General features: G+C 40.8%; 2 protein-coding genes across 2 annotated transcripts; both read left to right on the top strand.

The window, feature by feature from the left end:
* Nucleotides 1-453: 453 nt before the first annotated feature.
* Nucleotides 454-4,698, top strand: LOC120575323 (keratin, type I cytoskeletal 13-like; the record flags this gene model as incomplete). The annotated part of the gene is made up of 6 exons (XM_039826040.1): nt 454-952; nt 2,060-2,142; nt 2,799-2,955; nt 3,482-3,595; nt 3,886-4,047; nt 4,381-4,698. Coding segments are annotated over exons 1-6 (1,221 nt in total), but the record flags the coding sequence as incomplete, so codon positions are not given.
* Nucleotides 4,699-4,715: 17 nt separating this feature from the next.
* LOC120574807 (stonustoxin subunit beta-like) lies at nt 4,716-9,373 on the top strand. Its single transcript, XM_039825261.1, has 3 exons — nt 4,716-4,727; nt 7,837-7,862; nt 8,496-9,373. Exons 2-3 carry the CDS (start codon nt 7,856-7,858, stop codon nt 9,035-9,037), a joined length of 549 nt encoding a protein of 182 aa, XP_039681195.1. The 5' UTR covers nt 4,716-4,727; nt 7,837-7,855; the 3' UTR covers nt 9,038-9,373.
* The last annotated feature ends 16,910 nt before the right edge of the window (nt 9,374-26,283 follow it).

Here is a 26,283-nt window from a genome sequence, read left to right as displayed (position 1 = left end):
TTTACCAAAGCTCTTTGCACCTGAGTCTCCCAATCTCATCTCGGACTGTTTTATTGATCTTAACAGAATATAAAGGGTCTCTACTTATTGTCCTCAGCTGTTTTTACTCAGGATCCGGCCGCTGACAAAGACCCTCATCAAACAAGAGGTTTACACAATCACAGGAGGCTGCCAACAGTTACCCAACTTATAAAAACTCTAATAACAGATTGAGGTTATTCTGAGGAAGGGTTTTTCTTTTACAGCTGCGGAGTGATTAACTGCTTTTTCTATGCTGAGCTGGGCATAACTCTAAATGTCACGTTCAGATGATTGTCTAAGTGGATTGCACATTTCTCAGACACACCCACGGCCTGTCAAACTCACTCGCTCGCCGCTGAGTCAAACAAGGACATGTGTCTCCCCCCAGGCTTGGCAAGCGCTCGCCATCCTTTCCCTCCGCCTCTTCACAAAACTCACACACAGTATAAAACATCAGCCGCTCTATCAGAGTTTCTCCACTCTCTCCCGAGCATCTGAAGCAGATAGACAGCTTTCACTCTTCAACGCCAAACAGAAACACAACATGGTCTTATACTCCCAGTCTATCAGCAGCAGCCGATCCATGTACAGAGGATCTGGAGGCTCTGGCGTCAGAATCTCCTCTGGTGGCTCCTACATGTCCATGTTTGGCGGCGGCGGTAGCGCTGGCTATGGCTTCGGCTCTGGTGGTGGAGCAGGAAGCAGCTTTGGCGCCGGAGGCGGCAGCGGCGTGGACATCTCTGCCAACAAGAAGACGACCATGCAGAACCTGAACGACCGCCTGGCGACCTACCTGGACAAGGTGCACAAGCTGGAGACGGCCAACGGCGCCCTGGAGCTGAAGATCAGACAGTTCCTGGAGAGCAAGGTCGGGCCGTCGGCCAGAGACTACAGCGCCTTTTACATCACCATCGCAGAGCTGCAGGGGAAGGTAGGCTCACCGGGGACACCCCCAAAACTGTCTGCATGCAACAACAGGAAGGTGTAGAATAATCCTTAGGGATGGGAATCACCAGAGGCCCAACAAAATGAAATTATTGTAATATTCTGCGATATATTGCAACGTATTACCTTGTTTCCAACATCAAATTCTGTCGCCAAAGAAAAACTTTGTCAACATCGGTTTTATCTGATCAAATGAAGTTCATCTCACTTCATTTTTAACGCTTTTTGTCAAGCAGACAAACTGAAAAACTGACTTTGTTTTAATCCAAATCAATATTTATCAAAAGCAGCGTACCGTAGACATCAGTCATTTAGTTCTCTTCATCTTTAAGATTATTTTACGGTTTATGTTGGACTCATTTGGGGAATTGGGCTTTCTATTTGCCAAGGGACCACTTAACGGTGATTAGAAAGAACTAGGGCTGCAGCTAACCGTTGTTTTCACCGTGTGATTAATGTGTGGTTGATTTTCTGGATGAATGGATGAGTAGTTTGGTCTCTAAAATGAGGATCAGTGTTTCCCAAAGTCCAAGATGATGTCCTCAAATGTCTTGTTTTGTCCACAATTCAAAGATATAAAGTGCAGGAGATATGTCCAACATCCCCACCCCCAATATTTAGAAGAGACAGATTTGTCCCCCTCAAAAAAATATGATTGGTTTTTGCAGATACCAAAGCAACAGGTTGCTTACTGACAAACGCCCCTCTATCTATAGATAATCAGGTACTTCTCCGTCTATGTGGATGGAACTTTAAAATATTAGTAGGTTATGGGGTTTATGCAATATGTTAGTGGTGCAATACATGGGTTGTTGGATTGTTCAATATGTCATTATGTACTGCATAGATTATGTGGAAATGTGTCAGTTGTGCAATACATAGGCTTTTGGGTTGTGCATTATGTCTTTGTGTCATTTTGTGCAATACATACAGGGTTGTTCAGAGTATGTGTTCAGAGATGCTTCTGTTCTGTATTTTGTGTTGTTTTTGTAAAGCTGCAGAACGGACAGAGTCCAAAACTAATTTCCCTTCGGGGACAATAAAGAATAAAAAAGAACATGAAAAGCTGACACTATTTATTGTCCTCTCCCAGATCCAGGACGCTACCAGGATCAACGGCCGTATGTACCCCAACATTGACAACGCCAAGCTGGCTGCCGACGACTTCAGGATGAAGTAAGTCGATTTATTCATTCACGAGTCGTCACACTTTGCGCTGATTTATGGTGCTGCGTTGGATCTACGCTAGGTTGTTTTTTTTCTGTTACCCTTGCCTGAAAAAAAAAAAAAAAAAGAGAGCACAAAATGACACTCAACGACATTAAAGAACGTCTTTGCTACGCTGTATGGTTAAAATTGTATCTTAATTTAGCTGCAGAGAGTTGTACATCCCAGCAGGTCTGGATCATTAATGGAAAAGCAACGGAAACCAAAGGACGCAAACGGAGAGAGGGAGAAGTGTGGCATTTCTCCCTCTCCTTTTTAAATTAAACTAACATTTAACCACACGGCCATAGCAAAAAACAAGCCGTTCTTTAATGTCACTGACTGTTGTTTTGTGCTCTTCTTTTTTAAAGCACCGCTATCGGAAAAATCCCAACCGATACCGTAAATCTATTAGCACTTCTCCCTCTTACTCCCGGTTAAGGCGTCGCAGTAAGAAGCTAATCCTGCTAATCCCCGGTGGGGGCGGGACTTAAATGTGCTGTCTCTGTAGACACACAATAGAAACAATACTCTTCTCCCTCTTTGTTTGCGTCCTTGGCCTGCTTCAGCGAGCTATATTTTGGGGGGAAACTGATTTTGAAACGAATGCTTTGTTTTCCCTGCAGGTTTGAGAACGAGCTGGCCATGCGTCAGTCGGTGGAGGCCGACATCGCCGGGCTGAGGAGAGTCCGGGACGAGCTGACTCTGAGCCGGACCACCCTGGAGATGCAGATCGAGGGTCTGAATGAGGAACTCATCGTCCTCAAGAAGAACCACGAGGAGGTGAGAGCGCTGAACGATCTCTGTGAGCCCATCGGGTATCTCAGAGCTAGGCCAGATTACAGCTGTATTTGTTGCTTTTTGTCGAAAGAAATTTTCTCAACGTTTTTGTCACTTTTTCAATGTTATTGGTTGGTTTTTCTGACATTTTTTTGGGCGGGTTTCTCAACATTTTCTCCAGTGTTTTTGCTGTTTTTTCTTTTATTGAACTTTTCTTTACTCATTTGGACCGCCGGCGCCCCGAGCATTTGCCTGTATTGCCTATGCCACGGGCCGGCCCTGATTGGGGAGAAATGAAACGTCTCAATAAAGTTAAACGAAAATAGGTTTACATTCAAGATTCTAGCGGATAAAAGTCTCCTCTGGTTTGATGGGTCTCCTCTGGTTTGATGGGTCTCCTCTGGTTTGATGGGTCTCCTCTGGTTTGATGGGTCTCCTCTGGTTTGATGGGTCTCCTCTGGTTTGATGGGTCTCCTCTGGTTTCATGGGTCTCCTCTGGTTTGATGGGTCTCCGTGTGTTTGTGTGCAGGAGCTGCTGGCGATGCGAGCGCAGATGAGCGGCCAGGTGAACATGGAGGTGGATGCCGCTCTAGCCATGGACCTCCAGAAGGTCATGGAGGAGGTCAGGGAGCACTACAAAACCGTCATTATATTATATTATATTATATTAACATAATATATATATATATATATATATATATATATATATATATATATATTTATTATGTTAATATAATATTTTTAGAAAAAAAGTTGAATATTTTTAGAAAGAATGATGAATATTTTTAGAAAAATAAGATGAATATTTTTAGAAAAAAAGTTGAATTTTTTTAGAAAAAAAGTCAACTGTAAGGAAAAGAAAAAAAAAAGATGGAATAATTAAAGCAAAACGTCTGAATATTAAAAAAGGACATTTTTTTAGAACCCATGTAGTTCCAGTGTGAACGCGCCTGCTGTTTCTCTCTCCAGTCAGAACAGCTGAACAAAGAAGTCGCCGTCAGCACAGAAACTCTCCACTCGTCCAAATCAGAGATCACAGAGCTCAAGAGAACGCTGCAGGGCCTGGAGATCGAGCTACAGTCGCAGCTCAGCATGGTGAGAAAGTAACTATATACATAAATACATATACTCCAGTACTGTACTTGAGTCCAAATGTTGAGGTACTTGTACTTTATTTCAGTCTTTTCTTTTCATGCCACTTTCTACTTCTACTCCGCTACATCTCAGAGAGAAATATTGGACTTTTTACTCCACTACATTCATCTGTTTGCTTTAGTTACTAGTTACTTTACACATTAAGATTTCCGTACACAAAGCACATGTAGTTTATTCTTTCTTTTTCTTTACTTTTAATACTTTAACCACATTCTCTTGATGATACTTTACATCAGTAATTGAGGCCGCTTGAATCCTCTCTCCTGCAGAAAGCGTCTTTTGGAGTCGACTCTGGCCGAGACGCAGAGCCGCTACGCCATGCAGCTGAACGGCTACCAGATGATGGTGAGTGGTCTGGAGCAGCAGCTGGTGTCGCTGAGGGCCGACCTGGAGAGACAGGAGTACCAGATGCTGCTGGACATCAAGACCAGACTGGAGATGGAGATCGCCGAGTACAGGAGGCTGCTGGACGGTGAGGGCGGCGGCGACGTCATATACGTCTGCGGCAGTAGCGTCGGCGGCGGTGGCAGCGATAGCGGCAGTAGCGTCGGCGGCGGTGGCAGCGATAGCGGCAGCAGCAGCGGCAGCAGCAGCGGCAGCAGCAGCGGCAGCAGCAGCGGGTGAGAGAAGCAGTGTTGATTCCCGTTTGAAAAAGAAAAGGAACCAGAGAATTATTTTAACTTTACGGAACAAACGGAGCTACGTCTCATTCTGCTTCACTAGCGTAAACTTCAGGAAGTGAAGTAACGTCTGATTTTAACTGACAAAGAGAGCGGCAGCAGGTAGTTTAAACATCGCTACGTTTTGGTTTTTATGCGGAGTTTTGAGCAAAACGTAATCTCTGTGCACAGAAGTGTTTTTAGCTGCACTAGAATAACTATTAAGACCCATAACGCTCACATTTTGTTGCCTAAACTTTACCGTAATCTCTGCCGAAACGACCGACAGGTCTGTAACAGCTTAAACAACAAGCAACTGTCTCTCTCTGCGCTAGGGTGACCAGACGTCCCCGGTTTCCGGGGACAGTGCCCGGTTTCGGTGACCTGTCCCCGGCTGGAGCTGTCCCCGGAAATGTCCCCGGTTTTCACTGTGACTAACAGACCCGAAATTGGAATGAAAGAAAGAAAACATTGACCAAACGCGCACCCTACACGTGCAGGATCAAGACATCCAGAGCGCTGCTCAGAGCTCAGAGATGTTCTAGAATGCCCATATTTTACGATACTAAAATTACTGTTTATTTACATGGAGTCTGGTGGGTTTAGTGAACGCAATTTCGCAGACTTTTTTATGTTTTAAAAAAGGATTTTACTCTTTAACAGAAAGGTCGACCATTTCCATAATGTTGTCAGACACTTAGAATATTAATCTGAGCCTGTCAGTGGCAAAACGAGCACTTTTATGAAGGTAAATACAAGCTGGACAATTGTCCTATTAACTTATATTGTAGCTTGTTTCACCGTTGCTGACTGCAGCGATCTTGTTTAATACTGGACCAATGTCAAAGGAAAATATTTCCTCAATAGTTTTAATTGTATCTGATACTCAATGAACTGTTGCAGAAACATGCCCAGCGTGAAGCAATAACGCAAAAACTGTCAGATAAATGTAGCGCCGTAAACATTACAACATTTCCCTCAGAGGTGTAGTGGAGCAGCAGGGGCGATTCTAGGATCAGACCTCTAGGGGGGGCTCAGCAACTCAGCAACTTCTTCACAACCGTCTCCTGCTCTCCCTCTGACAGATAGAGACTCAGCCAAAGGCCTGAGTCTGGCACAACCACCTCAAACAGAATCTAAGCTTTCCAATGATATTAGCGCCAGTTGCTGTGACAAATGGTTTGTGAGAAAATTAACATTGAACTTACATGAAATGTTATCATATTTGCATTCTGCATAAATCTCTGCACACCCATTACTCTCTGTGAAATATCTCACAAACTCTTCACTCAACACATGCATCAGTACAACAAGCGGTTCCCGGGTAATCCGGTTTTGAAATAGCAACAGCATTTATATGGACTCCAACTTTGAGCCAAAATTATAATGTATTCTCATGTAAACTATTTATGTCAGCACTCAGACATTTTTGTAAATTGCTTAGCCAGTGTATCCCACCATAATGGTATTGCCAGATTCCAGACAATCCCACTTACAAATATGAATATATATTTCTACTCGTATGCTTCCTAGTGACATTAATGCAAATATATGAAGAAAAAACTATTCCACCTGTGTCTCATAAAATTCTGAAGTGCAAAATATTTCAGGCTACAGCACAAATATTTCCATCCATAGATAAGAATAATCAAGTCTAACATCTGAATTTCTTTTCAAAGTGCACCAGATTGATGCATTTAAACGTTAAAATAGACAAAATGTTCTTACAGGGGAGCATGTCCATGGACCACCCAAGGGGGGCTTGAGCCCCAGTGCAGCTCTAGGTCTAGTGATGCCCCTGGGGCAGTGTCCCCGTTTTAAGTTTACAAAGATAAAAATATTACCTGTTTGGGAAGTATTTATGCTTCTGAGCTGAAAATGTCCCTGGATTTTGTCTCAGAAATCCGGTCACCTTCCTCTGCGCGTTTGTAGCCGGCCACTGTAGCAGTATCCTGCTTTTCTTTACCTCCGCTCTTGACTTCTTCTCTACTTCTTACTTAACACAGATGATTTAGTTTGTACGCCACCGTGATGTTTCAGAGAGTAGGCTACTGCAACAAACAATGTGATGAGCAGAAATGTATCCGTGCATATTTCACATTATGTTTTATCATTTGGGAGGACATTAATGAAACCAGAGCAGATCAGTGATCTTATTAGGCTCGTTGGAGATGAACTGCGCCTCGCCTGTAAAGTAGACGAGAGCAGGCGGCAGCAGCGGGGGGGGGGACGAAAGTCCGCTCTCAAGTCGGACAGTTTTCCAGCTGACTCCAGCAGCCTTCAGGCTGAACAGGAAGTGACACAAACACAGTGGTCCGTTCGGGTCCGATTCCGATTTAATAAAATGTTATCAGACCCATATATCAGCTCCTACACAGTCTCCAGTTGGTTTTATTATGACAGAGTAGCTGTCAAAATTCTCTACATGCGATCTGTTGCTGATTTTAATCACCAACAGACTGTAGATGATCTGTAATCTGATCAGATTTAGTCTCTCTGACTTCTAAACATCACTATCAGCCTCACAGCATGTGTTCTGTACAGAATAAGCTTTTAAATCAGACAAATCGCAGTTAAAATCCCTCCGATTCAAAATCAATAAAAGGTTTATATAAAACGTCATTATGTTGAGTCGATTCTGAACCAATCAGCTGTTCGATCAGCTGAGAGGCCGGCGTTTCCCAGCATGCCCTGGGTCCAACTGCGTCCGCCTGGCTCTTGCAGTCGGTGAAAAGCAACTGCGCTACCTGCGTCTCAGAACTGCGGCCGCCTTGGTCTCGTGAGATTATCGTTGCCCACGTGTGCATGACGTCAGAGCAAGTCGGGATCAAGTCGGACACAAATCTACCCAGCATGCATTGGGCGCCGATCGCCGGTGATCGATTCTGCGCAGATCGAACAAGCCTATTATTTCTCCATTATCTTCCCGTTCCTCTGAGATACCAGTGACCAGTAAACTGAGATGAGTTTCTCTGTCTGTCTGACAGACTGAGGAACTGTGCATCATGTCTAACAGCAGTTAGGACTCATGTTGGATAGAAAATCATTCTGACTGTGTTTCTTCCTCCAGGGTGCAGAGGCGTGTTCTGATGAACTGTAAGTGTGTTAGTTTCTTTAAATACACAGCTGATAGTTTTTATTCATTAGAACATTACTGACTACATGCATCATTCTTAAACTTTATGTAAATAAACATCAGTACAGAATAAAACCTCCAGATGTGTCTGATGATAAACTGCTGCTGTGTTTTGGGTAACATTTTGTAATAACCATCGCTAATAAATGATAAATTAATAGTTAATTTAACTTAAGTTAATAGTTATTTTACTGTTAACTAACACCAAAATGATAATTAATGTTTACTAATTATTAGTTATGCTATAATTTACATTATTTTAACAGTTAATTGTTGCTCTCATAATATTTTATATATTTAAGTATTTGTAAATGATTAATAAATCATATCAATAACATTATTTGGATGGTTATTATAAAGTTGTATCTGATGATTATAATAACTTGTTAATGGTTAATAAAGAGTTTTTAAAGCTATAAACTATGTTATATTTTATAATCTATAACCGTTGTTATTTAATTCTTTATAAACCAGTTATTAATTATTTCATTATTAGATATAATTTCATTAACAGTATAATAATTATTAGCTAAAGTTTAACTAATGATGTTATTATAACCTGCAGCTGTATTGTGTCTTGTTCTCTCCGTCAGATTCCTGTAAACTGGAACTGGACCTAAACACAGTACACAGCAACCTCAAACTGTCTGACAACAAGAAGAAGGTGACAGCGGAGGAGGATAAGTCAAATCCTAATAATCCAGAGACATTTCACTACTGGTATCAGATGCTGTGTAAAAATAAGCTGAAAGGTCACTGTTACTGGGAGGTCGAGAGGACAGGAAAGGTTAATATAGCAGTGAGTAACATAAACATCATGAGGAACGGAGACCAAGATGACTGTTGGTTTGGATGTAATGATCATTCCTGGAGTCTGAGGTGCTGTGATGATGAAGGTTACGCTGCCTTCCACAACGACAAAAAATACCCCATCACCTCCTCCTCCTCTGTCTCTAACAGAGTAGCAGTGTATGTGGACTGTCCTGCTGGCACTCTGTCCTTCTACACAGTCTCCTCTGACTCACTGATCCACCTCCACACCTTCGAGATGATCAAATTCTCTGACCCTGAAACTCTCTGTCCTGGGTTTGGGGTCTGGTCAGCTGGTTCCTCAGTGTCTCTGTGTCCTCTGTAGGAGGAGACAACTTCCTGTCCTGTGGTTTAAATGTTGACGGAGGACGAGGCTTCACTTTGGTTCACATTAGTCTCACTGATTGTGTCTTTAATGTCAGAAATGTTCTTCTTCTTCTTTAGTAATGTTGAAATGATCTCCTCAGGGATGTTAGTTGTGTATAAACTGTGTTGACTTTGATTTTTACTTTACTCATCTTTGATTGGAGCAGTTTCAGCTGTTAGTGATTTATTTCCATAAAGGTTTAAAGATTAAAAATACTTGATGAGTTCAACAAGTTTTAACAAATCAAAAGAATCAAATCAAATCAAAGAATAAAGATGTTTTCTTCACAATTAAGGCATTTTCTTAATTTATTCTTCTTCTGTATATAATCCAATGAATGTTATTTCCATAAACAGACTATGTGTTTTGTATAAAAACGTCAATAGTCTCACATGTATCCTTCTGCTAACTTCAATGTGACAACAAATGAATTATCTGGTTAAAGAATATGATACAACTTTTTTTATTGTTAGCCAAGGCTGAAATTCTTTTTGCATCCCTGGGTAGCTCAAATAAAAAAGAGGACATAGACATACACACAGAAATACATAAGATGAGTAACACCAAAGGACATACATGAAACATTATCACAAATGACATAAAGACCCAAGTAAGGAAACAAAGTATCTCACAAAAGTGAGTACACCCCTCACATTTTAGTAAATATTTCATTATATCTTTTAATGGGACAACACTGAAGAAATGACACTTTACTACAATGTAAAGTATTAAGTGTCCAGCTTGTATAACAGTGTAAATGTGCGGTCCCCTCAAAATAACTCAACACACAGCCATTAATGTCTACACCGCTGGCAACTAAAGTCAGTCCACCCCTATGTTAGATTACCATAGAGGCAGGCAGATGTTTATTTTTAAAGGCCAGTTATTTCATGGATCCAGGATACTATGCATCCTGATAAAGTTCCCTTGGCCTTTGGAATTAAAATAGCCCCCCACATCATCACATATCCTTCACCATACCCCCACATACATACCCTTCACCATAACATACATACCTTACCTACCCCCACAAAACATACCTAAACTACCTACCCCCACACCCTCCACCCCCACCACCCCCAACCCCACCCCCCCCCCCACCCACCCCCAACTACCTACCATACCAAACTACAACATACCCCACATACCACCTAACAATAAAACCCATACTAACCCCCAAACAACCCTACCTACCCACATACCCTACCATACCCAACATACCCCTACACCAACAACCCAACATCCCAATCCACTAACTACACCAACCCCCCCACTAACACACATAACACCTACCCCCACACATACACCTACCCCCCCCCAACCCACATACCCCCACACCCCCCCCCCCCATACCACACCAAAACCTACATACACATAACCTACCATACCATAACATACCTACCATACCCCACATACTACCAACCCAACAACCAACCCCCACACATACCCTTCACCATACCCCCATCATCACATACCCTTCACCATACCCCCACATCACATACCCTTCACCATACACCCATCACATACCTTCACCATACCCCATCATCACATACCCTTCACCATACCCCCATCATCACATACCCTTCACCATACCCCCATCATCACATACCCTTCACCATACCCCCCATCATCACATACCCTTCACCATACCCCCATCATACATACCCTTACCATACCCCCACATCACATACCCTTCACCATACCCCCATCATCACATACCCTTCACCATACCCCACACATCACATACCTCACTACCCCCAATCAACCTTCACCATACCCATCATCACATACCCTTACCATACCACATCACATTACCAACCCCCCATCCATCACATTACCCTTCACCATACCCCCATCATCACATACCCCTTTCCCCACCACCCCCATCATCACATACCCTTCACCATACCCCCATCATCACATACCCTTCACCATACCCCCACATCATCACATACCCCTTACCCATCATCACATACTTCACCATACCAATCACATACCTTACCATACCCATAATTTACATCATATTTACCCACCACACACCTTCAATACCCCCCACATCATCACATACCCTTCACCATACCCCCACATCATCACATACCCTTCACCATACCCCCACATCACATACCCTTCACCATACCTAGAGATTGGCATGGGGTACTTTCCACAAAATCATCTCTCAATGCAAACCAAACCAGCTATTAGGCTAACCGACCATGCAAAAGTTTGAACGTCTTTTAATGAACTTCAGCAAAACCAAGCAGCCAAGGACAGTTAAGCTGCGCTGGTGGATGAGACAGGACAGAATGTGGTCCGTGCCTGATTGGCACCTGATTGGCTGTACTAGAAGAAGAAGTAGGCTGTCTTCTATAGATTTGCAGTCAAGGTTTGCAGGACGATATGGCTGATGACTCTCCCAAAACTCTGCCCAGACAATCCATTTATCCATTTATAACAAATGGTGGTATTGTTGATAGCTACCGTATTTTCCGGACTATAAGTCGCTCCGGAGTATAAGTCGCTCCGGAGTATAAGTCGTATCAGTCAAAAAATGCGTCATGAAGAGGAAAAAAACATATATAAGTCGCACCGGACTATAAGTATATTATATATAATAGTATATTAATATTTATTTAGATTTTTTTTTTCTTTCATCTGTCAACTACACAATAGCAAACAGAATAACAGTCTGAATACGGTATGTGTCCGGTATGTTAACGTAACACATTAACATTAGTTATTCAACTATACAATAGAACCCAGAACAACCAGCTACCAGGGCGTGGAGCATGGATGTATTAAAAGGCGTGGAGACGTAGCTGCACCGTTAACGAGCCCCTCCCGACTCGTTCCTCCAGCTCTGGCCATCTTGCTTTCAGCTCGCCATTAGCCGATTAGCTTTCTTTGTTTTCTTCATTGCAGTAAGAGTCACCTTTTCACCAGTCTCCCTCACAAGTTTCTCCCTCATTTCAAACTTTCTTTCTGTAGCTCGATTACCGTTTTCGGCTGCATGTTTTACTACCTGCAGTTTGTTATCTCTTTTCTTTCTCAGTTGTCTTTAGGAGCAGCATATAGTTGTCACAAGCCTAGAGCGCCCTCTCGCGGCTGTAGACGGTAATGTTTTCAGTATGAATTAACATTTAAAAACATGTTAAATTATATATATTTTGATATATAAGTCGCAGGACCAGCCAAAGTAGGAAAAAAAGTGCGACTTATAGTCCGGAAAATACGGTACATTAGCATGGTCATAATTACGTACATTACCTGATAAATCCAGTCTTGTGCCGATGCTCTGACAAGCAGAAACCCCGCTGTCTATGTCCAGATAATTGTTTAGAAAACAGGTTTATATTTTAGAGAACTCACAAATAGAAGAATCAGTCTCTTGCTCATTGATTTGCGCTGCGTGTCGCTCGCGCAGGGAAAAGTTCAACACAGTTCAACTCTTACAGCGGGCGGGCGTGTGCGTGTGACAAGCATGAATGCGACAGTTTCACGGGATTGCGCCTGCTTGTTGCGTCGCCTGTGAAACTGCCCACGCCTCCCTATCTGCCCGCTTTCCTGTCGTTGAAAATGAATCACGAGTTGCGACAATCGCCCCATGTGAAAAGCCCTTAACTTTTTGTACAGTGAGGGTACAGTGTTTGCCTAACGTTACATGATTCAACATTAGCCAGCATTAATCAGCCATATTACTAGCGTTAAATGCTTTTGTTATTTTTCTCCATTGATATTTGCAGTTCAGTGATCAGTCAGGTGTAACCAAACTGGCTCTAACGGGTAAACTAACATGAAGCTATCTGTCTTGTTTATCTAACGTTATTTAAATTCATTGTTAAAGTAATGCCCGTCAGAAGGCACGGTTCTTAGACACATTCTGTGGGCAAACGGGCAACACTGGAGCAGGACAGCGCCGTCGCATGTGCGCTTTATAACTTGCATGTGCTCTTTAGTAGAGCGTTCATGTCCCCTCCAGGGATGTGGTATGTGTACATCACATACAACAGAATACAGAAGTTTGGTCACGTTCAAATTACAATTAACAACTTTTTTAAACTTTTATCTACGGAGAGTGACTTATCAATAACCTATCATGGCCCTGAATGGCGTGCCCACACATGTACCTTCATCATCAAATGAAATGTTGTAATATCTCTTTTTGAGTCTGAGTTTTTTTAAACATGGTTTGGATGCGCTGGAGCATTAAGGGGTTAAGCACGGCCACCCATGAAGCTGTGCTTCTCAACTTATGCACAACAATTCGGATGATATCCTACAAAATGATAGCCTTCGTGAGACCGTCCTGATCTCACAAGCTCCAGTTTTCCACTCGCAAATCAGTCTGGCATCTTGAGATAGAGAAAATTTGGAGCTGTTCGCCAAATGACCGACCAATCAGCATTGCTTTTGAGGCGGGTTTAGGTGTGACGCAACGAGAAGCGTCTATCACCAACATAGGTGGTGATCCATCCATTAGACTCCACCATCATTTAAAAATTCTGAGAAACTTTTAAAAAGGGGTAGGGCCGGAGTATGAACCCCCAAAAGAATGTGGCGAGAACTTGGTGAACGAAATGTTCCTCCTGGGTGGACACCTGGGTAGGCCTCAACCAATAATATTCATACAAGTCATGTTTGATTGTTCCGTCTCTTCATTCTCCTGCTCCTAGGTTCCACATCTCTTGGTTTGGATTTGGTTTGTTTCTTTTGTTGCAGTTGTCATTTGCTTACTTATCTTTCACTCACACATACACCGCTTACACTACTGATAACACTGACTCCACATCTGTTTTGATTCTTTTGTTAATAGTAGTTTCTTTATGTTGCAATAAACACTTAATTGGCATTTTAACCTGTTTGGTCTCCCCTCTTTTGTCACATGCATTGAGTCGGTTTGTGACAAGTGGGGGCTCGTCTTAAAGGGTTAGGAGTGAATTAGTTTGTCTACTTTAGCCTAAATTGTAATTTGGCCTAGAGTACCTTTGTCAGTTGTTTTGAGGGCAAATCCAGGTTTTTAGTGCCAGTTAGCTTTGTTTAGTGGAAGTTTGTAGGAGCTGTGTATGGATAGCTTGGAGTTGTATATTTGATTGGGACTTCAAGGTGGGATTAATCAGCAGTGTTTGGTGTTTTGTGCAGGAGTACCTCTTCCCCTGTTAGGCTTGGCAGCGAGTACTCCTATAGTACCCGTGGTGTTGCTTTAGGTGGCATTGAAGGTGGGTAGAGCTATTAGCTCGGGAGCATCTCCGTGGCTGTGAGAGGGTCGCCAGTTTTTCTGGTTGCTTTTTTCACACCACTGGTTTAGAGTGCATAAGTACCCCCCACCATTAACTGCACGAAGACTAGGGGTGAGTTAGTTAGCTAGCTTATATGGTTGTGGTTAGTTAGGTAGGGGTGAGGCTCCTGTTTTAGTTTTACTCTTGAGTCGTTTTTTTTCTTCCCTTTTTGTCCCAATCAAGGTTGGTGTAGCTGGTGAGAATGACTTTTCTCATAGATAATTTTGTTCAAAATCCTTCAGAGTCTCTTTTGGAGCAATGCACAAAAGATCAGTTGTTGAAGATTGCAGAGCACTATGGGGTTGACGTTGTGGATAAGAAGCTAAAGGAGATTGTTAAAACTTGTTTAAAGGAAGGTTTGTTTGAGAAGGTTTTTTTTGCAGACAGCCAGTGGTTAGTCCAGTGGTTAGTCTGGTTGCTGGCGTAGGGACTTTGACGTTTGAGCAGCAGAAAGAGTTGTTGGAGTTGCAGCTGTGGCAGCAGGTCTAGTGAACTTGTGTGGTGGCAAATTTTATTTTAACCATTTGTTTAATGATATTAACCATTGGTTTGATTGTTTTATAACGCCACAAGATTTAGCTTCTTCATGTGTAGATTCAAAAGGCTCCAAGTGAAATAGTTGGCAACCGTGAACTATAGCCCAGTAGAATTATTTAGTTCTAATTAATTCTCAAACAGTCGTTATTCGTTTTGATTTTATCATGAATATCACTAACTCTGCTGCTTCGAGGAAAACTTCCACAACAGTTTGGCGTTGTCCGGCAGGACGGATGAGTTAACAGAGAAAAGAGCTCCGTTGGGTCGCTGATGACTGGCTATCCAGGGATCAAAAATCACCTGCCTCATACCTCTAAACCTTTAAAAAGGTTTTTCAGAGAGAAGAGGGTTAGGACCAGAGGTGGGTAGTAACGAGTTACATTTATTCCGTTACATTTACTTGAGTAAGTTTTTGAAAAAATTATACTTCTAGGAGTAGTTTTAAATCACTATACTTTTTACTTTTACTTGAGTAGATTTGTGAAGAAGAAACTGTACTCTTACTCCGCTACATTAGGCTAACGTACGTACGTTACTTTTCTTTTACCTCTTTGGTATCTCTGAGCGTTCATTGTTTGTATTCCCCGCATCGTTCATTTTAATGTTTTATTTTGAAAGAGAGAGAGAGAGAGAGAGACTTCCGCCAAAGGCTCTACCACGTACGTGACTGTTCACCAATCAAACGTAGTTGTGCAGTCTCGTCAGCTGGCAACAAAAAATAGGCGACGCTGATGCGTAAATCATCGCTTATCAATATCCCTTCCCCATCAGTCAGGACCAAGATCTGACCATAATTACACTTGTCCTTTCCATAAACTGTCGTAATTAGCCTACTATTTCAGTTGCAATCCTGCCAGTGGAAGCGATCGTGAGAGCAAATAAAAAATATAAAAAACATAATTCAAAACACGGTTGATCTCTGATCTCCAATATAACCTGCTCCCGACCAGGTTAGGCGTCCAGCATGAGTTACCACGGCGATTGAACCCGGTATCAAGTGATCCACCTTCGTGATAAAGAAAACCCTGGTTGAACCTGAAGTTAGCTCGTTAACCCCAAATCTTGCTTCATAGTAGGCCTACATGCCTCTGGCCTCATAATGAAAGCATGTTTACCTTAGTAAAAGTACCAAACAGCAGCTCCATTACCTTGTTCTAGTTCTGCCTGCAGAGCCTGGTAAAATAAAGTAGGTTTGGAAATTTGTGTTACTTGTGCTTATTTATTTTTATGTATTATTATTTTATGTATTTTATTTTTTAAGTACTTGAATTTACCTGGATTATTTTAATGTAATCTATTTTGTAATTAATTAATTTTTATTTATTTTATTGATTGGATGAACTATAATTTGCCTAAAGATGATTATTTAGTATTTTTGTCCGTCTGATTGAATACTTATGTTAAAAAATAAATCAGACGTTACTCAACAGTTACTCAGTACTTGAGAAGGTTTTTCACCGAGTAGTTTTTTACTCTTACTCAAGTAATTATTTGGATGGCTACTTTTTACTTTTACTTGAGTCATATTATTCTGAAGTAACAGTACTTTTACTTGAGTACAATTTTTGGCTACTCTACCCACCTCTGGTTAGGACCACGGAGCGCTCTTGACTGTTTTCCACTCCGTCAAAAACGAACAGGAAGAGATTTCAAGCAGCACGGTAAGATAAAATTGATTAATTACAATTGGATTGTGAATTCAAGGTTTTGAACAAACATTCTAAACAAGTAACCGTTACTAAACGAATTGAGTAATGAATAATTGTCAAAATCATTCTCTTAACTAAAGAGAATAAATGAAACTAATTCTGACTTTTGGGAAGTGAGTAACTGGGTATTTTTTGGGTCAGATAGGACAAAGATATAACTGGGTTACGAGTGACATCCTTTAGCAGACAGACATATTTCTGATTATTTCTTTGATACGGGTGTGACAATAGATTACAGAAGAGACAGGCTGTGGACTGTCAACAAAGTTAGTTTGATAACTAACAAAAGGGTCTGAAGACCAAAACAATTACAATTGAACAGAAATAGTCTGAGAAACTATTAAATAAAAAATAAATAAAAAAAATATATATAGTCTGTGACAATTTAAAGAAGCTCTTGACTATTTATAAGATAGTCTGTGACACTTTGAAGAAGCTACACTTTAAAGAAGCTCTTGACTACTTATAAAAAAAAAAATGGTCTGTGACACTTTAAACAAGCTCTTGACTATTTAGAGACGGACTGCAGAAGACATAAAATAGTAAATAGTCTGTGACACCCTAAGCAGGTTCTTGACTATTAAGCGATTTTTGTTTCCGGGGCTGTCCCGGGTTTTTACGAAGGTTTGCCGAAGAAATAACCTCGCTTTGTGGTGACGATCACATTGAAAAAATAAAAGCTTCTGTCATCATGGGTAACGAACCATCGAAGCCCTTTGAAGCATCTGGACCCATTGTGGGTGAGATGTGTCAGAAATATGGACCGGATTGTTTGAGATGTCGGTTATATTGGTCAAAAAGCTTTGGCTCTAAGTCTAGTAAAGCTAAGGATGTTAAAACACCCTTTAGAAGAAGTAGAAAGAAAATTAATGGGAAAATCAATAATTAAGACCAACGAGTACGTGAGAAAACCATGTTTGAAGCGTTTGTCTGCATGTTACAACAGGCTGGTGGGCAACATATGGAGCGCGGACCCGAAAAAGGCTGCTCCCACAAAGGACGTGGTCGAGCCAGAGAGAGTCCCAGGCGGGTACCGTGGGCAAAATAATGAGCCCAACGAACCAGACCAGTGTTGGTACTGCAAGGACTTTGGACATTGGGTATGTAAATGCCTGAAGAAAAAGAAAAAAAAACACCTCAGACAGAGAACAACACCTGTCCCTCTGTTTGACTGAGTCCAACAGCTGATGAGGAAGGTAGTGCTGACACACACACACACACTCGCTTCATGCAATGAAGAAATGCTTTGCACTGATACACTGTTTTTGTTTTTGCTATTAGGGACAATTGATAGGTTAGAAAGTTCTTATCTTCTGAAACCTAGAAGAAGATGCCTACTACTGAATGTAAAGTTAAAGAGGTTCCACTCACATAACTTGATTATTAGAGCTATAGATTTGACACTGAAGATTATTTGGTCATTCTATTTGGTCAATTGGGGCTGCAGGTCAAACAGTAAGAGAACAATTCTCTGTTCCTCTCTCCTGTACATGGGAAAAACAATTCTTGGTGTATGATTATGTCCACTTATTTGGTTTAGGTAGTGATTTAATGTGCACTTTTAACATTGGTTTAACCTCAACACCTGACGGATTGAGAGTTTCTCGTAATGATGCATCTAACATAACCACTTTTGTTAATTCCAGTGTGGCTAAAATGACCTCACTGAGGCGGCGTCTGTAATCAGCCCTGCCTCTGACTGCATGAAACCTGACAACCATTAAGCGTTCGTGAATTTGAAACTGTCTCTGCAGTTTATTAATTAAAACAGAGATTTTAGAACAAATTGAGGATAATAAGGCATGTTTTAATGTGTGGATGAAAGAAGCTGATAACAGAGAGAGAAAACAATTGCAGAAACAGACGACACTGTTAAACATGAGTGATACTAACAAAACGGAGAAAAAGAAAAAAGACATGAACACTGTCACTGACACAATTTCTCCTCTCTATCCGAGTTTGAAAGGCGTGGATCCAGGTCTCGACGTTCCACTGCCACACCCAAACCCCACCGCAGCAAGGAAAAGGCCGACGGGCGAGAAACAAGCGGGCACGAGAAAACCTCCACCCAATTCACCGCCACCCTAGTGCATCCGTGGGCGCTGAATTATCAGCATTCCAAGCCCCCACAGAAGGAACAACAGAGAGGGATGCAGACGAAGATGAAGCTGATGCATTCCCAATGATTCAGGTTGCTACACAGGGAGGAGTGGGTGTGCTGTATAGACCCTGGACTGAAACGGACATTAGAAGAGCCACAAGCCATCTCCCCCCGTGTAAAGACTGGTGCGCAATTTTCCAAGTCCCTCAAAGCATTCTTTGAGACTTTTCTGCCCACTGTTCAAGAAATACGACGCATTCTGATGCAAAATCTTGGGCCTATGGAGTATGCAAAGATCAGAAACTTTTTCCCTAGAGATCCGACCCACGATCCAGTCATTCGTCATCCGACCCCTAATAATAGAGCAAATGATGACTACAACGACGCGCTGGAGGAACTCTTCACCGGAATAGAGACCACTTTTCCGGTCAGGATTGATATGTCACGTGTGGCAAACACCAAGCAGTTGAAAGGCGAGGTGGTGGAGGATTTCCAGCACCGACTGGCTGAGACTTTTGACCGACACAGCGGTATCTCACGCACAACCGCCGCCGGAGCGGTGGTTGAACTTTGGGAAGCCCATTTCAAAAACGTATTTTTGGGTGGGCTGCTCCCGATCGCTCGAGCACACGCGGAGAAGACATGCATTGGATTGCAAGATTCAGCTCTGACGGAGATCGTTAGACATGCCCAGACATGCTGAGAAAATCATGGCTAACAGGAAAGAAAAGGCAGAAAGGAAAAGACAACAGAACAATGACAATGCACAGCTGACTCTCATGAAAACTGTAGCAGCACTGTCCCAAGAAAGGAGAGGTGCTGGCAGAGGAGCTTTCAGAGGCACAAACAGAGGGGTCTTCAGGGGCAGAGGAGGCAAAGGCAATGGCAAGGATAGGGCAGTGATTAGAGACACATGCTTCAACTGTGGCAAGAGAGGACATTGGTCCTATGACTGTCCTCCCCCCAGGAGGGATTCATCCGAAGAACAGCACAAATGACCCTCGGCAGTATGCAGATTGACAGAAGGTGGGGGGTGGAGTTGGTGGTGCGACTAAGAGACTGGAGGACGTTTGCATCTTTTCAGGAGGGTAACATGAACACACGTACATATACATGCTTGCAATGAAGACATGCTTTTTGCACGCTGCAACACTCCCTACATGATAGACAGATCAAATTAGACAGAAATACTGCACATTGAATAGAAACAACTTTTGGAAAATAGCTCAATTTATTCAATGTATTTATGTGATGAGTATACAAATTGCCTACCATGGTGTCAATTATACAAGGGAAGAAAATTGGATTTTTAGTTGATTTGGGAGCAACAATTTGGGTTTAGTGAAGATCTTTGTTCTTCAATCAGAAGCTCTCTGGTAAACTGGTTTATGTATATTCAGATCCTTAGGATCCTGAACTAGATAAGAAAGGAAAATGGTCATTGTTTTTTTTCCTCCTTTCCATCTGAGTGTCCTGAAAATTTATTAAGGAGAGATTTGAAAATGTCTATTTGAAATTGAAGTCATTCTTTCACCCACGGGTCTTAGGAATGTTTATTCTTTTGCCCACTGGCTTTAAAGTTGTGGGTTTGATAAAAATCACTCTTTGGCGGACATATTTTTGTTACAGCCTAAAAGTATGTATTTGTTTACAAATTATAATGGAACACGTACCATGTCAGTCTGTTAATCTCCTGACTACGGTAAAATAAATTGAGACACTGTAGCTGAGCTTAAGGAAATCACAAATATTACATGCATTCCTTTTGTCACCTTTTTGACCCTGATGAAGATTACGTTGAAAAGTGTTTTTTGAACCAATCTAAAGAGGAGCATGGGTTTTCTTTTTGTCCACGGCCATATACACATGGTCCAGTGGCTGTCACCTTGACTGATAAACTACATAAGTTTTCAGAAATTCTAACTCAAAAGCTCACATTAATGTTTCTTTGTCTCCAACAGAAGAGGAGACAGACCTAGGACACCTTGTGACTATTTGTAAAATTGACTGACTGGACTGAGACTATTGATAATGTGTTTATTTGTCTCCATCGACAGGAGACAATAGAAAACCCATACAACAACCGTATGTGTTGTATTCACAGCGTTCACATATTCAGTGAACGTGTGACTACAAATAGATGCATATTCACACGGTAAAAACGATATTTTATCTACTGATGTTTCACCACTTTTTGTCTCAGGTACAGCGTTATCTCTGGGCAAAACACACAAATGTGACGTGGATTGGTAGACAAATTGTTAACTTGTAGTTATCAAGCTGCGTTCGGACTACAGGTCCCAGAAACATCAGTACACGCTAAAACAGGAAGTAATCGACAGGAATCCGACCGTGTTTTTAACTCTTTATTGACGGATGGGGTTTATAGTTCCGTGTTTAGATTCTCCAGCACGTACACTTATTCTCTCAAGTAACATAAATAAGAAGAATCATTTTTATTATGAATGTTAAAGTTTTGTTTCATTCAGGACCTTCGAGCAGTAAATGCAGTGGGTCTATGTGGGTCTATGCTCGAGCACCTAGTGTCTCCCACAGCTAAACATAACATTCTGATCAGGGAATGTTAAATGTTTTCATTCTCTGTTGTCTCGTCTAACGTTTTTCTTTCCTCAGAGTTCCAGCAGAAAAGACAGTAAATATGGTTTTATAGTTCTGGGTGATGGTAAGCTGTACACCTTGACACACCTTTATGAGGAATACATTGAGTTGTTAATAAATGATGCCATAAATTACAAAAAGAATAACAGAGTGTTTAAATGTACCCTGGAGAAATCCTTCTTTCTTTGAGAGAGGACAGCCAGAGGAGGAGACACACACACACACACACACCACACAGAGATAAGACACAAGCTAAAACCAAACATGAGTAGTACAAATGAAATTTTGGTTTAAAGAAATGATTTTGATATACATTTTTGTTGAATGTTATATGATGTGATATGTTTCCCATAACAGGTAAACAAATTGGATAAATAGATGTTCAAGTTAGAAGTGATTAGGTTTGCTTTATAAGGCTGAAAACTTTAAGTTGTAATGATTCTTGGAACTAGCAGATGGTAATTAGTGTTACTTTGGTTTGTAAACTGGAGATAAAAAAGGACAAACAATGTATTTTGGGTAATTTGTCTTAGTTTAATGATGATATTGAATAAATGAAGGTTTAAATGAGATTTAATCCTAAAAGCAGTACATTTCATATCATACTCTAATGAGTTTTTGAGTTGCTATATCACAAATTGTCTAAACTAAATTAGTTGATGTTGACGTTGAAAAATTTACTGAGGTGAAAATTCCCCTAAAGAAATTATTTATTGAACTTTGGTTACTGATAAACAGGATTTGCTGTTAAACCTAGAACAATGTTAAGGATTAGAATATTAAACAGATTATTTATATTGCTTTTGAGTCATGAGCTTTGTCATGTCTCAAATAGGAGGGATATAGTAATAATGATAAATAAGGGGTTTAATAAAGAGAAAACGGAAAAGTAGCAAGGGAAATAATTTTAGTGTTAAATAATTTTTCTAAAGACGTTTGAAACATTTGTTGTGACATCACTGTAGCTCCAGTTTAAAAGACCTTGGATAACCAAAGTGATAGAATAGTTAACAATTGTACATTTAAAGAAAAAAATCTGCTTAGGTGAGAACAAAATTGATAGACTATAAAAAAGGGTCATCTACCCCTGATTGACACGGTAGTATAAGGGGATGCAATAGTAATTGTTGTTGTTTTGTTGATTCTGATTTGCTCTAAAGAATTTTGCTCTAAAGATTTTTTTTCTTTATTTATACATAGGTAGGGAGAGGCCCATAATAAAAAACACCTATTTCTTCCACGGCAGTATAAGGGAAATGATAGGTTAGGTTGTTGCGTGAGAATTTTCTTCTGCTCGTTTGGCCGTAAGAATCCAGGTGTCAAGCCTGGGGATTCCGTGGTGATAACAACTTCAGGAGGAAGGATTGGCAAATAGACGGTGACAGAGACCATCGAGATCCTTCCAGTGACACAGGGCAGCGAAAGGTTCCAGGGAGAGCCACCTGGATACACGCATCACTACAAAAGGTTCCAGATGTGGAGAGGAGGACAGGTTTTTCTACAACCTGCAACAAGTGACGAGCAGATCCTCTGCTGAGTCACCCACGTGCCATTTCTGAAGCGACAGGGGAAACTGGAGTTTTCTCACTGTTTGCAACAAATTGAGAGAGGAGGAAAAACCAGAAGTTTTTCCAAGGAGGAAAAACCAGAAGCTACATACTGGTATTGTAGCCTGCTGGTTAAAATCATTTCAGAAGACAGCAGTGATACTCATCTCTTCTCTGACAACCACAGCACATTCTCTGACAGTGACAGCAGAATATACTTCACAATTGTAGAGAACACACCACCTCTCTCTCTCTGAACACACACACACACACACACACACACACACACACACACACACACACACACACACACACACACACACTCACTGCACATTCTTTTGAGGAGATGTTGACATTCCTCTGTGACTCAGTGCAGAGTGCTCTGAACACACACACAATGAGCAGGAGGACAGAAAGGACTGGAATAGGTACCCTTCAAGAAGAACATGGGGGTTTTCCACATTTGTAGTGTGTTTATTCTTCATTACTGCATTTATGATTTTCTATTGCATTTATGTTTTTTGCATTTTATTTTTGATGAGAGAAAAATATGATAAATCACGTGTAACCATTCCTCCCAATATTTGCATACAAAAACACTCTAGGAACAATAGTGAAGAACATGGAGAAAAGACGAGTGATGCATTCACTACTTTTTTTAAATGGTAGTTGGAATACAATAAGTACTAGTACAGAGCTGATATTACTGTAATGATTAACTTACGTGGTTCCTCATGACCACACAAATTTAACAATATTGATAAAGAAAGTAAATTATTCCTAAGCAGCAATATTTTTAATATTGAACAAAGACCTAGGCCATTTTTTTGTGTGCTTTAGAACTTAGGAAAAGTTCCTTGTGGATCTTTTATTACATTGAGGTAATTTCACTTTCCGCATTTTGATGACACACAGACACCACATTTGACTTAGACTTTTGAAAGATTATCTAATAGATACAATTTCTACTAAAGTATGACTTAGTTATAGTTAAGAAATGTATGCGTGATGTAGGTTATAATGATTTTTGTTCACTATTTCTTCGCTCACAGAAATAAGCTATTTCCAGTGAAACCACACACATAGAATAACTGAATTTTATTTGTGCTCTGACAGCACTTAATGATGTTAGAGACAAGGAGGGGTCAGTTTGATTCTGATTCTTCTCAACTTTCACTCTGTGAGAGCTTTGATAATTGCACTGAGCGTGCTTCAATTGATTTATATTAAAATAACCAAAGGAGGGAAGCATTTGATGCTATTGGATAATTTAATTATCAGATTTATGGAAAATTTGACTTTGCTGTATGCGTTTTCTGTACTTGGGGTTTAACCATGGATTGTCAATGGACATACGCATGGGTAGATATGAAATTAGTAAATGTTCAAACTTCACACCAGGTTATTTTAATGGTTAAATACATAACACATTCTTTACACAAATTATAAGGCACTAGTCTGATGTGACATTAACCAGTGACATTAAGGTCCAGGGATTTTAGCAGATTATGTTTGGTCTTGTTTTTTTTGTTTGCTATGTCGTTACCCTAATCAAGAAAAAGAGTTCACTTCATTCTTATGGTAAATATGATTGAGCCTTCTGACGTATTCCGTCTTTCTGAATATGATAATAATGTTTGAACACCGTCTCTGATACTGTGTGAGATTGATTCTTGCTACTATTAAAAGAGGTTTTTTTTGTACCTTTCCATTTAACATGTAAGAAATAGACATGAACATCCATAGGGTTGAATAATAAGAAGTGTGATTAATTCTTTAATAAGGGTTGAATCTTTAAAAGTAAAATTTATTTTTGTGATTATTTTGTAATCAAAAGGGTGAACTGTGGTGGCATATTTTATTTTAACCATTTGTTTAATGATATTAACCATTGGTTTAATGATTGTTTTATAACGCCACAAGATTTAGCTTCTTCATGTGTAGATTCAAAAGGCTCCCTGTGAAATAGTTGGCAACCGTGAACTATAGCCCAGTAGAGTTATTTAGTTCTACTAGCCTGAACCTTCTCACATTGTTGTCTTTTGCTTAGATAGAAGTGGAGAAGGCCGATGACTGTTTACGACAGTGAGAACTACGTAGGATTCTGTCTCCTGAGATAAACTGTTGTTTAGGCTAATGTTAGGAACAGAGAGCAGAGAGCAAGGTGAGACAATGGTTTGACTTTTCATGATGTCCTCTTTTCAACTATGGCCATACTAGAAGATACATTTAGAGGGGTGGCTTAACGGAGTTTCTTCACTATATGATGTTTGGATGTTTAGACTTTAGGTTAGAAAGACATTTTCAGTTGTGCTGCGTGTACCTTTGAAACTGTGTTTTCTCCATTTGCAAATGTAAATAAATACTCAAAGACCAAACTTTGGTTTAATTCTCAAACAGTTGTTGTTCGTTTTGATTTTATCATGAATATCACTAACTTTGCTCTTTCGAGGAAAACTTCCACGACAACACATTTTACTGTAAAACATACAGGTGGGTGCATGTAAGGTGCAGTATGTATCTGTATAGAGTATATTTCTGTATGCTGTGAAATACAAGTGGACTACTGTAATATGAAGCATTGTAGGAAGTATACAGTATACTGCTTATATGCAGTAACAGTGCACTGTACATTGGTGGACATACCTGTTCTCTCTTTGAAATGTTTGAACTATTGAGGACACGGTTGATCTCCCAATATTCGGCTGCACCCTTCGACCCACCTCAGCCATTGTAAGGCCATGATTGACAACATGGTCTACAATAGTGGCCCTTATGTCATCAGATATGCGCCTATGTCCTCTTCTGCCTCTTCCTCTGTTTTGCCTTCCACCACGCATCCTTGCTGCTCTTCTTCCTCCTCTTGGCTTTTGACCCTCTTCGTTTCCTGGTCCATCCATTATTGGGAAATTGCAACTCTGTGTTGTGGGCTACGAGTACATGCACACGGCATCGGACCGCACCCCTAGTCTAAACTGGACTCAGGGTTTGATTATACAAAGAATTTGTTCCTCCAGTGAGCTATGGCACAGTTTGTTGAAGAATCCAGCCTCGGGTACTGGAAGGAAATTGCCTCTTCTACCTTTATCTTAGAGTTTACTCATTTGAGAGTTTTGTTTGCATACTTACACGTGGTGCAAGAACGGCAGGACTCTGTAAGTGTAGATGGCGCTGCCTGACAGCAAACTTCACTGTGGTGCTGCCAGTAATATGTGAAATAAAAAAATTACAGTGTTTAACTTTTCGTATATGTAAAAACAGTTATTTAGGACATCATGTCATTTGCTACTGCTACTCAATGATAGGCCTGATCTAAACGCAATTATTTTTTTACGTAATCACAGTTTCTTTGTTTAACCGCAATTAATTGCTGATATAAGCTAAGGTCCTAAAGTCCATGACTGTTGATGGTAATTGT

This window comes from Perca fluviatilis, chromosome 15 (genome assembly GCF_010015445.1).
Source record: "Perca fluviatilis chromosome 15, GENO_Pfluv_1.0, whole genome shotgun sequence".
Lineage (NCBI taxonomy): Eukaryota > Metazoa > Chordata > Actinopteri > Perciformes > Percidae > Perca > Perca fluviatilis.
This window is presented reverse-complemented; position numbering and strand designations above follow the sequence as displayed.